The sequence below is a fragment of the Chiloscyllium plagiosum genome, chromosome 19, assembly GCF_004010195.1.
Source record: "Chiloscyllium plagiosum isolate BGI_BamShark_2017 chromosome 19, ASM401019v2, whole genome shotgun sequence".
NCBI classification, from domain to species: domain Eukaryota; kingdom Metazoa; phylum Chordata; class Chondrichthyes; order Orectolobiformes; family Hemiscylliidae; genus Chiloscyllium; species Chiloscyllium plagiosum.
The window spans coordinates 42819852-42840521 of record NC_057728.1 but is presented as its reverse complement, the minus strand read 5'-3'; the positions used below and the strand labels follow the sequence as shown (position 1 = coordinate 42840521).

Genomic DNA, 20670 nt, shown 5'->3' with positions numbered 1-20670 from the left:
GAGTAATCAGTACCTGAAAGTGCAGGGGATGCTGGGAAATTGAAGCAATTTAAGGATGAGATAGACAGTTTTTAATCAGCAACTGGTGAAAGGGTAATGGGAAATAAGTAGGAAAGAAGGACAAAGATCAATAAGCTTGGAATGTAATGTAATGTCAACATGTTAACAAGTCAACACATTAAGGACACTCAATCTGAATATACGCAGCATGCTCAACAAGATAAATGACATACAGATGTTAATGGAAGCAATTGTTTATTATCTAACTGCCATTACAGAAATGTGGTTGTATACTGACCAAGTCTGGGAACTGAATATTAAAGTAATATTCTATGAGGTTCACCTGGTTGATCTTGTTATAATCTCTACATCACACCCTCTCTGAGTCTGAGGACATTTTCTTGTAGCTCTTCTTGGGGCATTTTAGCACCAGGTCAGGTTCCTCCAATTCTGTCTCTGATATGGATGGTGTGTAAAGCATAGTAACCTGCCTCTTCCAGCTGGAGCGTGTCAGAAGAATTTCATTCCCTTTTTCAGGCTGCAAAGGTGTCAAAATGGCAACATCGACCATATCCATCTCAGATTTCGAGGTATCTTCAACACTTGATAGACCTAGAGAACCCATCGGTTCCAGGACAGTCAGAAAGGCTGTTGAGGAGCCTGGCATGTTTTGCTCCTGCGCTGTTTGCGACTTTGCAGCTTTCATACAGTCAATGTGCTTATTCAGGACCATCGCACCTACCTGCACTTTATACATTATAGGACCTGACTTCATGTCGACCATGCCTCTTACCCATGCAGGGCCATTCCTGTGGTTCCCACACGAATCTTTGTCCGCTGAAATAAAGTCTCTCTTGCTTGGCAGAGTCATGTGTCTGGCATTGGTGTTCCTGATGCCATTTCACCCTCCCTCCCAGTGTTGGGAAGATTAGACTTCATTTGGTGTGCAGTTTTCTCCCCATTAGCAACACTTCTGGAGCTACCCCTGTAGTTGCATGATAAGTGGTCCTATAATCAAATAGGAACCGGGACAGTTTGTTGTCTCATGAATCTGTAGGCTGCTCCTTTAAGACAAAGTTTGGACTGCTCGTTCTGCCAGACCAATGACATTGAACTATCTTTACATGTCGAATGCCACTTGATTTTAGTAAATAGTCAAAATCCCTGCTGGTAAATGATGGCCTGTTATGTTTGACCAACACTTCCAGTAGTCCGTGTATTGCAAAAGATGCGCCCAGTTTTTCTATTGTCACCTCAGTGTTTGACAAATGAACTTTGTGCATGTCCAGCCATTTTGAGTGAGTGTTCAAAGAACAGTTTGTCCTTGAAAGGCCCCGCACTGTCAATGTGTAACCGAGTCAATGGTTTACCAGCCATTCCCACAAATGTGTAGGAGTTGGTGGTGGTAATTTTTGTCCTTGTTGGCACTCTGGGCACTGCCCCACCTACATGGCTATGTCTGCACCCAATCCTGGCTACCACTGATAACTTCTTGCGAATATCTCATTTTGGAAACCTCTGGATGACCCTGGTGGAGTTCAGCTAGTTTCTGGCAGTGACCTTTGTTCGGGACAATCACTCTTGCTCCCCATAGTAATATGCCATCATCTACTGTGATCTAGACTCTCTGGGTCCAAAAAGATTTCAATTCTCTTTGTGATGGCCCTTTGGTTTCTCCCATTACCAGCAGGTGTTTCAGTTTTGTCAGGACCAGATCGTTCAGCATCCAAAGTCTGATATGGTCAGCTGTGACTGGAACTGTGTCTAGAAAATTTAAAACCATTACTCTTTCAGTGGTAGTGCCATGGTGGTGTACCTGTCAGCGGGAGACTGCTCACTGCATCTGCATTTGTTACTTGACCTTCCAGTCAGTGTTCCAACTTGTAATGATACGCACTTAGGATTGAGACCCCAACACTGAATTCAGCCTGAAGTTACAGGCTGCACTGCTTTGTTCTCTTTAAGTACACCAGCAGGAGGTTGAAGTCCATTATTATTACAAACTTACATTTGTAAAGATATTGGTGAACTTCCTGACTCCAAATATGATCGTCAAATCTTCCTTCTGTAGCTGGGTATATTTATGCATTGCATTAGCCAAAGTCTTGGATGTATACATAATTGAACTTTCCTCTCCATTTGGCCATGTATGAGGTAATATTATTTTGCTTTTGATTTTATTGTCATGTGTACTCAAGTACCAAAAGCATAGGAGTTCAGTGAAAAGTGTGTAATATTATCACCACACAAAGCACCATCTTAGGTATAAGTACCTAGATACAGAATCTTAGGAACAAGGCAGAAAGAAAGAACAAAGTTAAAAGTTAAACATTGCAGTAATTATAGTGTAGTGTAAAAACACAAAATAAGGTTAAAAGTTACACTTTGCAGAATTGACTAAGTTTAAATAGAAAATAAAGAATTCAAGCTGAAAGTTCAAACACTACAGTCTTTCTTGGGTAATACAATGGTGATGCCATACAGGGAGGTATTGCCTGTCATTACCAGATGTGATCATAGTGTGAGAACACTTTAGAAGATGACAGCTGTTTCTTCACTTCCCTGAAAGCTATCGCTTGGCTATGTGACCATTTCCAAGTCTGACCCATTTTTAAGAGTTGATGCAAAGGTGCCAGGATGGAAGCTAGGTTTTGTATGAACTTTCCAGAATAATTCACCAGCTCAAGCAAAGACCTAAGCTCCAGTACACACATGGGAGCGGGGCACATTTGATCACCTTCATTTTATCTTCCAATGGGTGTCACTGGGTTTTGTCAACTCTGAAGCCCAAGTAAAGCAGAAGGGGTGCCTGGAACATACATTTTTCCCTTCTAAGGCATATAGCCACCTGGGAGAAATGTCAAAGTTGTGTAAATGCCTCTTATTGGTCATCTTGCTATTAGCATGTTATCTAGATTAAATGGAGAAAGTGAGGTCTGCAGATGCTGGAGATCAGAGCTGGAAATGTGTTGCTGGAAAAGCGCAGCAGGTCAGGCAGCATCCAGGGAACAGGAGAATCGACGTTTTGGGCATAAGCCCTTCGAAGGGCTTATGCCCGAAACGTCGATTCTCCTGTTCCCTGGATGCTGCCTGACCTGCTGCGCTTTTCCAGCAACACATTTCCGTATCTAGATTAAATAGTGACTTGAGGGAAGACTTTTTAAAATATTTTCCTGAAAAATTGCACAGGCTAATGATACCCCAAATGAAAGTCACATATATTGGTACAAACCCTGATGCGTATTAATTGTAGCATACTTCAGGGATTCCCCATCTAACTACGATTGCAAGTATGCATGGTTCATGCCCAGCTTCTTGAAGGACACCACCCCTGCCAGCTTTGCAAAGGATTGGGTATTTATCCAGCTGCAAAAAATGGTTTACCGTTTGTTTACCATCTTGACACCAAGAACAGCTACGTAAGAATCCTACTCATTGACTACAGTTCAGCCTTCAAAACTATTATCCCCTCGACACTGATTACTAAACTTAGTGATCGCGGACTAAGCCCCATTCTCTGCAACTGGATCCTCAGTTTCCTGACCCACAACCACAATCAGTGAAGACTGGGGACAATATTTCATCGTCACTAACACTCAACATTGGAGCTCCCCAGGGATGCGTACTCAGCCCCTTACTGTACTCACTGTATAATCATGACTGCGTTGCCAAGTACCAGACTAATGCCATTTACAAGTTCACTGATGACACTACCATAGTCGGTCGAATCTCAGATGGGGACGAAACAGTCGACCGATGGGAGGTGGAAGACCTAGAAAAATTGTGCACTAGAACAATCTAGCTCTCAATATCAGCAAAACCAAGGAACTCATAATTGACTTTCGGCGGGATGTTACTCATGCCCCCCTACACATTAATAGCACAGAGATGGAACGAGTGGAGACTGTGAAGCTCTGAGGAGTGGTCATCCACAACAAGCTTTCTTGAACTCTTCATGTGGACTCACTGGTTACAAAGGCCCAACAACATCTCTTCTTCCTCAGGTAGCTGAGGAAATTTGGCATGACGGCGAATACCCTTGCCAACTTTTATAGGTGCTCCAACGAGAGCATTCTGTCTGGGTGTATCACTACCTGGTATGGCAACTGTAACATTCAAGATTTGAGACGGTTACAGAGAGTGGTGATCTCAGCCCGGGCAATCACAAAGGCCAATCTCCCATCTACAGAATCCATCTACCAAGCCTCCTATCAAGGAAAGGCCGCCAGCATTTTTAAAGAGCCATCCCACTCTGGCAATGTTTTTCTACAACCCCTACCATCCGGGAGAAGGAACAGAAGCCTGAACACATGCACCAGCCGGTTTCAAAACAGTTTCCACCTTACTGTTGTTAGAATACTGAATGGACTCACAAACTCTTAACATTTGCCTGTACCTGTGTTTTTGTTTTTGCAGCTGTTTACCTATTAGTTACTATCTATGCTACTTAATTATGTGATCTGCCTGTATTGCTCGCAAGACAAAGCTTTTCACTGTGCCTCGGTACACGTGACAATAAATTCAATTCAATTTGATTTAAAATCCCCAGAAAGGCAAACTGTTGGGATTCATAATCAGTATGACTAGTGCTATCAATTCAGCAAACTGATGATTTGATGATTCATTTGTTTCCAGCCTGCTGATTTCTGCCTCTACTTTTGCCCATAAGGCAACCGTCACTGGGTGAGCCTTTCAGAATCGTGGAATTACTTTTTGGCCAACAAGCAAAGTGGCCTTGGCTTATTTGATAGTCCCTAGACCTTCCTGAAAAGCTTCTAGGTATTTAATTAGGACTTCACTCAGGCAGCCATTTTCTAATCAAAAAGTATTGAGCCTATCTCGGAATCCTTCTCAACCAATTTTGCCCCATTAAGCTTGTGTTTGAGCTTTTTATTACAATCAGTCATAAAATTTACTACCAGCAACTACAATGACTTACCAGCCTGGATCTTGAAGAAATTTTTAACTGTTTGGCCAAGGCTTGGCTTGGTTTTGGGGTTTTGCTGTGGATTGATCTAGAATCACTCTGTTCAGGATCTGTCTTGAGTGAGGTTATGAAATTGGTGTTCTCCAAGCTCAATCGAGCTGGTGAGGGTATTTGCTTCCATTGGAATACCCTGCAAGTCATATGCTCTGCTGCTGCATTTTCCAATGATGAAGCCAGTTAAAGTGCCTTTTTGATGTCCAGTTGGGCTTGAGTTAGCAGGTGCTTTTGTATGATTTCATCATTAATCCCACTTTTGTCACCATTGAAATAACTCCACAGAGGTTGATATCCCATCATGCTTTATTTACATGTGGAGAGTCCCTCAGCAGCAGCTCTCAGAGTGAACAGGATGTCTGACACTCCTGTTCTAATGTGTCTGCCATGGCTCCCTGATTGGATTAGGTTAACAGCCCCAATCAGGGAACACATTTTCTATGAGGTCCATCTGGTTGAGCTAGTGCCTGAAACGTCGATTTTACTGCTCCTCGGATGCTGCCTGAACTGCTGTGCTCTTCCAGCACCACTAATCCAGAATCTGGTTTCCAGCATCTGCAGTCATTGTTTTTACCTAGTTGATTTTAACCCTACTGTGAATCCTTTTGCAAGGATGCCTTCTTGAAGAAGTTTTCCTCCTCTCTCTACAAGAATGTCAGGGAGTACTCTGTGCTACTTTCTCCCCCTCCCCACCCCCATCCTCCTCTCATTTATCTCTCTACCCTTCAGGCACTCTGCCTGTATTCCTGATGAAGGGCTTTTGCCCGAAACGTTGATTTTACTGCTCCTCAGATGCTGCCTGAACTGCTGTGCTCTCCCAGCACCACTAATCCAGAATCTGGTTTCCAGCATCTGCAGTCATTGCTTTTACCTAGGATTAGCTAAGGTAGAGCTAAGAAACAGCAAGGGATAGCAAACTTTGATATAAATTATTTAAAGAAGAACAAACTATGATGATAGCATGGGCCATTAATCAGGCACGTGATATTAATTAGAAAAGCATGTAACATAGGCAATTCAGTAACCACAGGTGATTTCAACCTGTATATCCACTGGATAAATATAATGAGTACTAATGCACGGTGTTTTAGGGATGTGTTGATGATGGTTTTCTTGAGCAGTATGCTAAGGAACCTACTGGAGAACAGACTATTTTAGATCTAATGTATGTGGCAAAACTGGCTAATTAATAATCTTGTCACAAAAGAACTTTTAGGGATGAGTGATCATAATATGATAGAATTTTACTTTATGTGTGTGAAAGTGAGGTAGTTTACTTTGAAACTTAATTGCTAAACCTGAATGAAGGAAAAATAAGGGTATGAGGAGCAACTTGGCTGAGGTGGATTGGGGCAAAACATTAAAAATTCATTGGTATATAGGCAACGGATAGTCTTTAAAGAATTGTTCCATAGTTTACAGATACTATACATTCTTTCAAGTTAACAAAATCCCAAAAAAGTCAGTCAACAAAAGAAATTAAGGATTATGTAAGTTTCATAGAAAAGAGCTACTTGGTTGCCAGAATTGGATTGGATTTGTTGAGTACTTGGCATCAACTGTTCACAATAGATGTGGGTACCAAATGTAATACTTTCAAGTTCGCAAATGACACAAAGTTAGGGTGGGAATGTGCTCTGAGGAAGATGCAAATTAGTTTCAAGAGAATTTTGGCAGATTTAATGGATACGAAAGAACACAAAAGATGGAATGTGGAAAAATGTGAGGTTATTGACAATGATCAGAGGATCAGATGTATAGAGTACTTCTTAAATGAAAAGAGATTTGAAAGTACAGATGTACAAAGGGACGTGAGTGTGGCCATCAATAAGTAGTTGAAGGCTAATGTGAGCTACAGCAAGCAATCAGAAAGGCTGAAAGAAAGCCAGCCTTTATTACAAGAGGATTTGGGTACAATTATAGCTAGCCTTGCTTAGACCGCAATGAGTACCTTGAGCAGTTTTGGTTCTCTTATCTAAGGAAGCATATCATTGCCATAGATGGAGTGCAACAAAGGTTCACCATTTTTGTTCCTGGGATGGCAGGACTATCCAATAAAGGGAGATGGAGGAAATTGAGCCTGTGTTCTCTAGAATTTTGATGATAAGCGGCGATTGCATTGAAACCTATAAAATACTTTAAGATACAGACAAAGTAGATACAGGCCCGATGTTTCTGTTGGTTGAGGAATTAAGAATTAGGGGTATAATTTATAAATAATTAGCATATGGAGATGCTGGTGTTGGACTGGGGTGTACAAAGTTAAAAATCACACAACACTAGGTTATAGTCCAACAGGTTTAATTGGAAGCACTAGCTTTCAGAGTGCTGCTCCTTTGTCAGGTAGTTCATCAACCACCTGATGAAGGAGCAGCGCTTTGAAAGCTAGTGCTTCCAATTAAATCTGTTGGACTATAACTTGGTGTTGTGTGATTTTTAACTAAAGCTAATCAGAATGGAGAAGACCATAACTTTCTTTTTATTCAATAGCTTGTAAATCTTTAATATTCTCTGTCCCAGACATCCGCGAAAGTTCAGTTACTGAGAATGTTCAAAGTAGAGATTAAAATATTCTAAATACCAATGAATACAAAGGGATATGGGGATAGCATGGGTAAAAATGCATCAATGTGGATAGTCATCCATGATCATATTGAATGGTGAAGCACACTAAATGGGCTGAATGACCCGAGGCTGCTATAACTTTGAAACTGGTCTCAGTACATTTTGTTTCAATTCAAGATATGTGCAAAACTAAATTGAATATGATGACAAACACTGTAATTGAACTATGACTTTAGGAACAAGTGGGAAACAGTTTGTCAAAACTGAAATACTGAAAATTGTTGAGATATTAAATTGTAATAAAGTATACATGTAACACGTAGATTTCTACTTTTTCACAGTATGGATACATGTTGATTTCATCTCATTTCATGGAAAAATTGTTTTCTTATATGAAGATTTAAAAAGCTATAACTCATGTATTCAAGATTTAAAAAGCTAGAATTGGAACTTTCATAAACCACATGATGGCAGTGCAGGAAATAGAACATGCAGCACTTACGAATTTAGGATGCTTGTCAGAGGATGTGTCTGAGATGCATCATTAGTGTGAGACACTTCTTAGTAGGTATGACATAGAACATAGGACAGTACAGCACAGAAACAGGGCCTTCGGTCCACAATGTTGTGCTGAACTTGACACCAAATCAAACTAATACCATCTGACCTGCCTTGGTACATATTCCTCCATTCCTTGCATATTCATGTACTAATATCTAAAAGTCCCTTAAGTGCCCCTATCATATCTGGCTCCACCACCACCCCGGCAACATGTTCCATTTTCCTACCACCCTCTGTGTAAAAAGTTTTGCCCCTCACATCTCCTTCGAACTTTCCCCCATCACCTGAAATGCATGCCACCGTAATTTAGAGTCAGATGCTGAATAAGATCCCTTAGGTTATGCTGACACTATGTGCCTAAAATGAGAAGATCTTTCACATTTCAATGTATCTCACCTTGATCGGCACATTAATATAATATAAATAATATCATTATTGGTTTAAGATGCTTTAATCATCACACATCTGCATCTTTCTGTCTTTGAAATATGAGCCTTTATAACAGCATTTATTCTCGCACAAAAGTCAATTTCTGAGAGAAGGTATGTGTCAAAATGTGCACATCTCAGTAGGAATACATACATTGTAATGTTATTACTTTGTAGAAATACTGACTAAGGCAAGAGAAAATGTGATAGACTTTGAAATATACTTTACTTGAACACAAATAAAAAACTTATCGTTGATCAAACTACAAACACAGTTCCCAAAGATAAGTGTAGACTTTGAAACTCAGCCAAGCATGACAGAATGATGAGCTTTGGTAAAATGATAATAAACGGATCTACTGAAATTCATGACTACTTGCATCTTTTTTAACTTCCATCTTTCAATCCAAGATATCCGAAAGAATTGTTAATTCCTACTAACAGTCTTTTTACAGTTTAAAGACCAAGGCAGCTAAAAATTTCCTATTATTGCACTTTAAACAGACCTTTCAAGGGCAGTTATGCTTATTTCACTAAGTTGTGACTCCCACACTGTGATTTAAGGGTCATGAACTATCCAAAGGAGATGGTCTATTTGAATTCAGCACAGATTAACTGGCCCTGCTGAGTTCAGGATTCCCACCTGTGTGAATCATCCAGGTCTCTTTTCTCAACTAGCAAAAACTAGATCTTTAGGAAATGGGCTAACCTCACAACTGGTCCTGGTGGCTATTCTTAAAAATCTGCAGAGTTCTCTGCAGAATTCCAGCCCAAAATAGCTGACGTGGCTGAAGAGAACAGTGATAAAATAGATCACATTTTTAAGTGATAGCAGAATTGCATAATCCTCAATGAATTGCATATGCAGCAAGTCATCGACACTAAAACATCATATGGTGATCTGGTAACATGAGTATTGCAGGACAAAATGGTTAATAAAATTCAGAGAAGTTTATTCTACGTTACCATAGGGCCCAACTGTGTCTACATTTTGAGTGTGGTTACACCCCACCCACAGCATGTATTGTTTCATTTTCCACTTACAGAAACCAGACACATTAGCAGTTAAAATATGTATTCTTACTTTCCCATTATAAATTAAACATCTCATAAACAAAACTAGAAAAAGAAAGGTGTTGCTGCATTTGTATACAGATTGCTTCTGTGCCTGACAAGTCATGAATGGCATTGAACTTTGTGCAATAATTGGCAAACATCCTCACTTCTGATCTGATGATAGAGGGAAGACTAACAATGAAGAGCTGAAGATGGTTCAATAATAGACAGTACCGTCATCAACTCCTGCAGAAATTCTGACCTCCAACAACTAGACCATCTTACTTTCTGCCAGGTATGACTCGAATTAGTGGAGAGTTTTCCCTCTGATTTCATTGACTGCAGTTTTACTCAGGCTCCTCATTGTCAAGGACAGTCACTCAATCCTCATCTCTGGAATTCTTTGTCCATGTTTGAACTAAAACTGTAATAAGGTCAGGAGCAGAGTGGTCCTGTTGGAACTTAAATTGAGTATCAGTGAGCAAGTTATTGCGTTGATGTGCTGGGCTCCCTCATTATTGAGGATGGGGATATTTGTGGAGGTAAGTTGACTTGCCTCTACTTGAACTTCCAAAGGCTCCGCCTGGGGTGTCCTGAGTGGAAACCGCCAAGAGGATTGCGTGTGGTTCCACCCAGAAGGCTGGGTGCCTCTGGCACTCTCCTGTTTGCTTGTGAGGAGGGGCACTTGGACTAGGGTCAAGGTTCCCAAAAACCCTGTGCCCATGTGTTTGATCCTGGACACCAACACGTGGGGCGATGGAGTGCAGATGCGTGCACCTCTCTAGCTGCCCATGTGGGAACTGGGCCTAGCTCTTGATGGCACCTGTCAACCTTTTCCATTGATGCAACTAATGTGAAAAGAAGGCCCTAAGTCCCATTTGCCTGTCTGATGCTGCTGTTCTGCACTGTGCATTGGGATGAAGGCCCTGATTGCCAACACCACAGGATCATCTCCTGCTTGGGGTTGCACAGGTACCTCATCTCTGCCAGTCTAGACCATTCCTTCCTCAGCCAGTTGCAGAGTTGTCACTGTGAGGTGCTTACACTCGCCATGTCTATGGGTCCCCACCCTGCACTTCTATCTCCCTCCCCTGCCTAAAGCTGGTGCAAGGTGACATCCTTGTTGTTGTGTCCTCCAAGACCTCCATACTCTTGTCCTCAGACCTGAGGTTAAGATTAATGCTTCTGGTGGAACTGAGCATTTCCCTACAGAGATCGAGGGTAAGCTAGCAGAACCTGCAAGGCAAAAGAGAAAGAAGGCATTGCAGCTGATGATTAGAAGTGATGTGCAATGACTGAGAGTGACATCAGGTTAGAGCTGATGTGGGATACCTACTCATAAGGCAGGAAATGGATATTACTGCATCCCTGTAGGAGTGGTGTTGATTTACTCCTGCAAGGACAAGGATTCTCTCCTTGTAGGGGATCAGGCACCCTCCTTCTGTCTTGGCTGTCTCTGCCATGTAATGGGCTGTAATGAGCAAAAGGGGACCAATGAGTGGGATTACGATGGGTGGTATGACTTCAGTCTTGATATATGTGAGGGCAAGGTAAAGGTAGTGAGGTATACAGAAGGGCTAAACAGGCAGAATGAAGGACATGCAGGATTAGGACTATGGGAGGGTTATGGGGGGGGGTGCAAATGAGTGAACAAAGTTATTGCAAGCAATAATGAGACTGGTAGAGCATGAGCATTGGCAGGAAGTGTGTGCAGTTACAGAGATGGACTGAGTGTGAGGTGGTAAAGTGAAGAATATGACATATACCCTAGAGGAGTGGAGAAGATCACTGACCTTCAATCTGCATTCTGCTGGACTTGTGGGGGTATTACTGACCCAGGTGGCCACGTGACACCAAGCTGGAAAGCTCTGTCAGTCGTCCTCTGGGTACCTCTCCTCTGGGCCATGGCATTGACCAGAACCTCCAGGCCCCTGTCACAGAATGTGGCAGTGCCAATATTCATCAAGACACAAAACAGGTTTTAAACAGGCATAAGGGATTCTGGTTCTTAGGCGAACATCTGCTGAGTAGTGGGTTGTTGTGGAAACAGTGCATGGTAAAATGGGGTAGAAATTAGACATTAGAAAAACCATAGGGTCAGACTTAGTAATTGAAGAGGTTAAGACAAGAAAACCTGCTTGGCCTTGCAACAAAAAAAACTCTCCAAAAACACAATGCAACTCAGATTAGCCGAACAGCATGGGATTCAGCCTAGGTTCTTTCATTTACACTGCATTTGTCTACCTTTCTTGCTCCAATAGGGCAAGAAAATTTATTGTTAATTTTTATCTCAGTCAATGCATCTTACAGATAGACAGACAGAGAGACATGATACCAGTCTTACAGATTTGACTGGCTTAATGACATTCTCCAGATAAAGCTTATTCACAAAATCATAGAAGAAGTAACTTTTCACCTTCAAAATGGAGTCTTTAATACAAAATAAAAACAATGATGTTGCTTGACATATTGCATGCAAAACTTGCATAGTTTGAGAATCTGAATACAATTATACCACCCGTATCTTCTCTAAGACTGACACTCCTTTCTAGAACTCCTAAAGTCTGGTCAAGTTTCAGAAATGGAACTTTCAGTGCACCCAATCTCTTGCTGAATGTTCTTGCACAATATCAGCTCTTCTCTGAAAATGCTTAATCAGGGAATCAGTCCCATAGTCTATATTACCTCTAAGCAGTGCAGCCACAAAGCAACCCAGAAGTTTCCACACACAAGTCAAACTCTTGAAGTTACCACATGCGAATGGTTGGACCAAACAATAATTAAAGATCTGCAAATGTTAAGTGCATCACACAAGATAAAAAAGAGGATATATTACCAATGGCAGCACCACAAATGTAATGGTGTTAGACTGAGGCAAAGTGGTGAACAATTATCAATTAATTTCCTCATGTTAGTTATATTTGATTGATGTCAAACTTTGGAAAAAGTAATGAATTTTTACCTCTTATTTCAGTCACTATAACTTGTATTTTTTTTATAGAACCATGTTCGTCTGTGAAATAACATGTAGGCATTCTGATTGTCATAGTTGTGGAAGTGACTTGCAATGCTCCATTTTTATCCAAAGCAACAGCTGGTTTAAAAGAAGGTTTTGGTGGAGCTGTGGAAAAGAATGGAGTAATGAAAATCATTGTTTGAAACAACATTGAAAATATAAATAAAATGTCATACACTGTTTTCTAGTGTTACTAAAACTTTAAACATTTAGCTTGGTAGCAGGTGTGGTTATAATATAAAAATATTAAGTATGTATTCTCAATATATTTGTATTATGCATGTGCCATGAAAGCTTTTGAGATACTTTCACAATTGTGATGCCATTAAAACATATGAAGACTGAGGCTTGTTGCATGTATCTCATTATTATGCATCACAACCAGTATCTTGTCATTCCCTTGTGATTTGGTTTTTATAATTCAGAAAATACAAAACAATAGGCAGCTTTTATTATTCATAAGTACATGAAGGTGGATTTATTTTGACTTTATGGCATGAGAAGATTGTTAGATCTCTATGGCCGATGACATCGTTGGCTTCCGACTCTTGTCTGGAATTGAAAACATAAATCTATTTGCTTCTAGTTTCCATTTCTCTCTCATGGCCACCTGGCCCATCTTTGACTCTTCCCTTCCCATCCTTGACTTCTGTCTCTATTTCTAGGGAAAAGCTGTTCATCAACATCAATTACAAAGCCAACAACCTCTGCAGTTACTTTGACTACACTTCCTCACATCTTTCCTTCAGTAAGGACTCAATTCCATTCTCCTAGCTTCTCTGTCTCTGTTGCAACTGTTTTGATGATGCCATCTTCCACAAAGCAGCTTCCAACCTGTATTTCTTTTCCCTCAATCAAGGATACCATGCCAACTAATGCTCTTCCTTCCACTCTCAGCACCACCCACCACCCTACTACCACTCCCCAGGGCCCTGAGCTCCTTTGGACCGTTCTTGCAACTTTGCCTTCACAACTTCCCAACTTTCCAATGCTGGGTCTCTCCTTGTCCTCATTTTCCAATCATCTTGAACCAATTCTGCCACCTCCAGAGAGATACCACAACCTAATACATTTGTCTTTCCTCTCACTTGTCAACATTGCACAGGAAGCATTCCCTCTGCAACACCGCAGCCTACTTCTCCATCACTCTTAAAAGCTCCTCTCTTCCATAGCATCTCCCCATACAAAGGCAATAGGTATAACACTTGCTCTTTTAACTCCTCATCATCCAAGGCTCTATCCTCTATCTGAAACAGTCATTCACCTGCATTTTTTTCAATGGAGTTCACTATATTCATTGCTGGTAGTATGGTCTTCTCTGCACTGATGAGATCAAATGCAGACTTTTTTTTTCAAAGAATTCCACACCTCATTACAGGCCAAGTGATAAGGCCTCTTGTAATGCAGTGGTAGTGTCTCTATTTCTGGGCGGAGAGTCAAGTGTCCCCTGAATTTTAGTTCGAGTCCGGAGGTACGTTATAATAACCCTAAGCAGCTGGATTTAAAAATATCTATGCCAAGTGCTTCTCTAATGTGTTTATTGGGTGAATAAGCGTGAGAAGGGAATGAAGTAGAATGTTGGCTAAAAAGTGCTATGAGGGTGGGTGTATGGGTAAGGAAGATCCATTAGTTGGCATGGAGTAGGAATGATTTGACATGGAGTTAATATGGAGAAAGGGAGGACTGCAGATGCTGGAGATCAGAGCTGAAAATGTGTTGCTGGAAAAGCGCAGCAGGTCAGGCAGCATCCAAGGAACAGGAGAATCGACGTTTCGGGCATAAGCCCTTCTTCAGGGGCTTATGCCCGAAACGTCGATTCTCCTGTTCCTTGGATGCTGCCTGACCTGCTGCGCTTTTCCAGCAACACATTTTCAGCATGGAGTTAATATGGGGCTATAGAGGGCTATGGTGGCAGATGAATGGGTATGGAAGGAATATGAGTTGGCATTGAGAGAGTATGGGGATCATGGATAAAATGTTTTGAAGATATTTTTCAAAAGGTTCTTGAATCCTGACTATGCTTCATTATTCCTCTGAGGAGCCACAATCCATAAGCCATGAAAAGTGGACTAACCCTGCATTGGAGCCAGCAGATCTGGAGTCTATACTGCATGTTCACTACTTGTACCCTAATGCTGAGCCAGTGAAAATGGAGCTGCTGGGAATAGGTAGGGGGCAGAAATTGGGTCCTGACCACTACCTTTCATGGATTTCTGAGTCTTTCTGACTCCGCGGAATCCAAACCTATAACTTTGAAAGCTTACATAATTATATTTCTTTCTCTTCCAATCCGTCTGTATAGGATAAGAAAGAAAGCTGACAAAGATGCACACATTGAAACATTAAAGCAACAATGCATAGAAAATAGATATGTTGCTGTGGCTACAATGTCCTTTCAAATTGTGAAAAAAATCCCATGCCTCATTTTCTTTGCACACTATCACCCTTATATTACATTCTTCTGCCTGCTTTCAGCAGAAGAATTTACAAACCCCATGAGTGGAGATGATTAGATTCCCTACAGCATGGAAACAGGCCCTTCGGCCCAACAAGTTCACACCAACTCTCCGAAGAGTAACCCACCCGGACCCATTCCGCTACCCTATGTTTACCCCTGACTAATGTACCTCTCACAATTTAGCATAGCCAATTCACCTGACCAGCACATCTTTTGGATTGTGGGAGGAAACCCACGCAGACGCAGGGAGAATGTACAAACTCCACACAGACAGTCGCCCGAGGTGGGAATCGAACTCGGGTCCTTGGTGCTGTGAGGCAGCAGTGCTAACCACTGAGCCACTGCGCTGCCCCTTAATATGTAATGGCAAAGTACTTGAAGAAAATGAAAATTTTGTCTCTGGAGTCTTTGACAAGAGAGGCAATGTCACTATTGCCCAGAAATTTCTCTTTGTTCTCTGTTATCCTCACTTCTTTTTCACCTAATCATGAGGGTATTATTGAAACACTTGCAATTGAATGAAATAAATGTTAGTAAGATACATACCTTTAACATCCATAGTTATTTTCTGTTCTAAAGTTTGTGGCCCAGCACCAGCTCCATTTACAGCACGGACCTCAGGATAAAGGGAATTGACATTTAATAAACAGAAAAGAAAGTTCACTCAGGCAGGCTGAATAACATTAACAAATACCTTACTGTTAAAATGTGATCTTATTCAATGGAATAGTCCCAATATAAAAACAAAATTAAGATACTGTAGAATACTATAGAGGACCTTTACAATGTTCAGTATCATCATTGATTCATATTCTGTTATGCATGTTACAGTTCCCAAGTCATCACATTCCACACGTACTTGGGGAGACTATTTGCTTACTTTGTCATCCAGTGAAGGAGGGGATATAAATTGCATGGGGAGGCAGGTGGTTGGAATTATGCCGCATAGTTACATTTTAAGTGTTTAATTGTTTAAGAAGTTTAGCTTGTGAGTTTCTATTTGTAATGAAGTTTTACCCATGCCACCTAAGTGCTCTGAGAAGCTTTGATTTTTCATTTTCCTCTCCTATTTGCACTGTGAAGGACTATTTGTTGCTGATTGACCAGGTGCACAGCTGCACTTTAAATATCATGCCAGTTGTGGAAATACTGACAGCTCCTGGCAATCATAATTCACTGCTGACAAGTGCATAATAAAATAATGCCATAGAGGCCTGGTGCCTACGTATTGATGCAAGCAACATGACATTGCATCAGGTAACACACTAGAGCTCCTGGTGAGAAACTCTCCATAAAACACCCCAAAATTGACACTTGGTTTTTTGGGAAAGTTTGGCATTTTGTTCTATATTTGGGTAACTTGGCCTGCTTAATTATATCTTTTGTTTTCATTTTATACAATAAACTTCTGCTTTGTTAGAGAAAATCTTCAGCTTTTCAGAAAATGACTACCTAGATAAAATTATAAAAAATATAATCTATTAAGGTTTCTTTCTGGGACCTGACTGGTTCAGTCAGATGAGCAGCTGCAACCATAACACATTTTTATTCAAACTGAAATAACAAGAAGTGCTTCTTACCCGTATGATATATGTATTTCCACCTTTCAACCCTTCTATGACAGAAGTCAGTGACTGGTTGCTTTTGACAATTTTCAGATTGTTTACACGGCGTTTAAAAGCCTCTCCCTCTTTATAAATAATTGCTTGGTATTTCTGAATAATACCATTTGGAAGATATGGTGGCAAGAAAGATACATGAACCATTGTCACTTCATCGGGTATCTTCTGAAGGCTAAAATTCTGTGGTGCATCTTGAGGCACTGGAAGAAAGTAACACATAATGGTGACTTATTTGAAGTATAGGGATGCAGAGTATATGACTTTACAACTATTGACTTAAATAGATGTGAGTCATCACCCAATTAGCTATGTGGTTGTAGTGAGCAGGGTTCCTTGCTGGGAGCATTATGTCAGATAATATCCTTTACGGTAGGTTGATTAATGCTGCAATACCAATTAGAATCTGCATTGTGAATTACCAGATGGTTACAACACACTTGCATTCATTTTCTAGCCCAAGTGTAACCTTATGGAACAAAAACAGAATTTGCTGGAAAAGCTTAACAGGTCCAGTAACTTGATGAAGGGGTTATGCCCGAAACATCGATTCTCCTGCTCCTCGGATGCTGCCTGACCTGTTGTGCTTTTCTAGCACCACACTCTCAGTTAAGGTCCATAACTAGTTAATTAATGTGCTACTACTTTGCCCTGGAGGAAAATCATCAGCTTGCTTTTTCACTAACTGAAGTGAAAAGGTGGGAAGGGAGAGAGGGAGGATACCGGCTTTGGAGTATGCTCTGTTTGTATGGGGGGGGCACCACCCACTGTCAAAACGTGACTCACTCATCCCTTGGGTCCATGATCCCATTTGATTAATATGATCCTCTTGTTGGGGTTCACTTAGCTGCCAGCCAATCTGTTTGGCTAACAGCTCTTGAAAGTAGGAATTCTTTATCCTAAGGAACTGACGTTCCATTCTCATTTCTTTAAGGCTGACCCCAGTGTATTATTGCTACAGGGAAGGCCTTTTTAAATTCAATTGACAAAGAAAGACAAAAAATGAAAATTAGTAGATGAGTTGATGATAAAAAATGAAATATGCATGACTGAAAGAAGCATAATCGTAAAAAATTGAGAAACCTTTTCTTTTGTTTATCAACTAAATTTCATTCTCATCAGAATTATTCCATATTTTAACTCAGTCATGTCCATCTATAGTCTGATGATTATAGCCACATAAAAATATAATTAAATGCCCTCATCCATCTAGATCCTGAAAACAGTTTGATGCAAAGCTTATAATGTAGATCAAGTAGACTCACAAGCTTCAAGTGTCCTAACAATGATTGGCTCACTGGCTTTGCCATGTATTCGGGCATCTTCTTCTCTGCCAGTAAATGCTACAATGATGATAGAATATCTCGTGAATGGCATCAAATCAGATATCTCACAGGTTGTGTTCTGTTTCTCTGACCTAAGAATGGTCATATTGAAATCCCCATTATCTACCTATAAGAAATTGAAAAATAAATCGTTTATGCAATACATTAATTTCAGACATTCTATAAATTTCCCAAACTAATATGCTTCTAAGATTAAATTAAACACAATTATTGTATTTTCTTTCTGTATTTTGCTTTCAATAAATTGACTTATGAAAATGGTAGAATGTTTTCAGACCTTGAACAGGAAGGATAATGGTGAAAGATTTGAGAGGTACAATAAGAATAAAAAATAATCATATTTTTGATGTCAAGAAAGGAAATTCCACAAGATTTCATGGCTAATTGAGGATCTCACTAGTAAGCTGTGAGGTCCTGATTTCCATGGATTTGCTTCTCATTATTAGCTAGCATTGACTCATGTCAGTCAGGATTCTCCCAGATACTGGTGCGGAATGAACCACTGCCCCAGAGAACTGGGTACTCTTAATTGATCACATAGTCACTTGCACAAAGTGGTCACAAGTGGAGGTAAGGACCTATTACAAGGTGTGGTTATTACCCTTGTACTCAGTGTTCCCCTCAGCACAGTGCTAACTCTTGGTCGCAATCATGAATGTAAGGATTGAAGGACTTTTAGAAATGTATTGCTATGCAAATGCTTTTCAGAATTAAGCTTTGCTTTAACAATATAACCTGTATCTTCCTTAGTGTGTATGAAGAGGCTGCTTAACTCTGACATGATATCTACTTAACCTGGTCCTACAGTTAAAGTGATCATCGATCAGATATGTGATTATTCAAAGTACATTTATATTTACAAATATGAGAAAGTATGTAGAATGAAGGGACACCAGGGCCATTTAAGTGAATACTTTGTTTTGTTTCTAAACTCTGTCATTAGGTTGAGGTACAGCCTGGGTCCGCAGCTGGGGGCAGGGAAGCTGCCTGTTGTCCTGGACATTCTGGGCTAGTTGTGGTGCTAGGAGATATCCTGTTCTAATACACACTCATCCGCCTCCACTGTAACTTCCACAGGATTGGGTATTGCAGGCAGTATGGAAGTGGAGGGTCCTTGCACCTGGGAGTGGGTTCTGTGTATGGTTCCTCCTCTGTCTGGGTGTCTACTGTCACCACGCAGTCTCTACTGTCACCACGCAGTCTCTTTCAGAGGAAGGAGTTCCTGGAGTGAAGTTAAGGTCCCTTGCCCCTCTGTTCCTTGCCACTAATGCTGAGCATTACTATTTAAAGTGATGAAGTTTGAGTTTACAAGAATTTCCAGCAGCTACTGAGCATTTCATTGGACCTGAATCATCACAGTGGCTAGAAACCTGTCCATGGAAACAGCCAGATGCACAGATGCCAAAGCCAACACAGTACTGATAATGTCAATGAACTCCTACAACCTTCAATTGCTGAGTATCCCATATAAACCTACCTATTTTTCATTTTCCTGCCATGCATTTGCATGAAGTTTCTTTCTCAACCAACTTTGATTTTGATTTTCTGATTTTATTGTCACGTGTATTTTACAGTTCAGGTTGTTCTGTTAAAACAAGTGTGTCATCAACATGAATTCGCTGTAAGACATTTGATAAGTTGGGGACGCATTTCTACAACACCAACTTTTAAAACATGCGTTGGCTGTAACACGATTACAGCACCAACAGTTTAAGCGCTGTTTCCAATGGACGACTTTTCTGTAACACAGGGTTGTACGAGAACAGAACCATTGCATTAATAGAAGAACTGACTGGAGAATGAAAAGCTTTCATTGGTTGCCATGGTATGGCAACATTTTAAGTAGTTTAAGAATAAGGAATAAAAAGAAAGATATAGTTTGAAGAGAATCCATCAGTCCTGAGCCAGCTCACCACCATCAGTGATGCCTGCACATCCCTGCTGTCTACACCAGACCCAACCAACATCGAAGTTGCCGATTCTCAGGCACCATATTTGCCACTGGACTGATACTCCCTCACTGCCACCCGGAGCAACCAGTGTTAGAGTTGCGTCTCTCGCCACTGGGCCCACCTCATCAATGTTGACATGGTGCTTTTCCACCACCGCTTTGCCGTTGCCAGTTCCCGACTCAAACGAAGGCGCCAATCCTCAGGTACCATCTTTTGTCACTGGCCTTATCTTGCCGACATTGCCTCTGCTGATGTAGCAGCCATGATTCCAGATCCTATGCTTGCTCTGGAAAAGTAAATGGAGGCTTGCACGAGGTCCACGCAGGACCCACTCTCCTCTGCTCTGGGCCTAACCTTGTGATTACCAGATTATGCTCTTGAGTCTAATCGAGAAAGCGAATCCAACAGGGTGAAAGTCTCTCAGCTAGTGGAGGGGGCAGGAGGAAGTCTGGATATCCACTGAAGTCTCTTCTTCAGAAGGGGAGGGGAGCTGATGAACTAAGGGACTGCTCCCCTTGGTGTGGGGGCTATGTCAGTGCCACTGATGCTTGATTAAAAGAGCAGCGGGAAGTAGTTACACAATAAGGGTGGAAGTTTGAGCATGTAAAGAATATTTCCTTAACAGTAATAATGAGAGAGCAACAGAAAACAGTGAAGCTTTCTTGATTGTTTCAACATGGAAGTCTCA

The 20670-nt window shown here is 41.0% G+C and overlaps 1 protein-coding gene across 1 annotated transcript in view; it reads right to left on the bottom strand.

Moving 5' to 3' along the window:
• Positions 1-20670, bottom strand: part of ptprq (protein tyrosine phosphatase receptor type Q) — a 197557-nt gene that overhangs the window by 47635 nt on the left and 129252 nt on the right. The window contains 4 exon segments of the mRNA XM_043708887.1: positions 12554-12712; positions 15612-15681; positions 16646-16887; positions 17950-18136. Coding sequence (XP_043564822.1) covers positions 12554-12712; positions 15612-15681; positions 16646-16887; positions 17950-18136 — 658 coding nt within the window.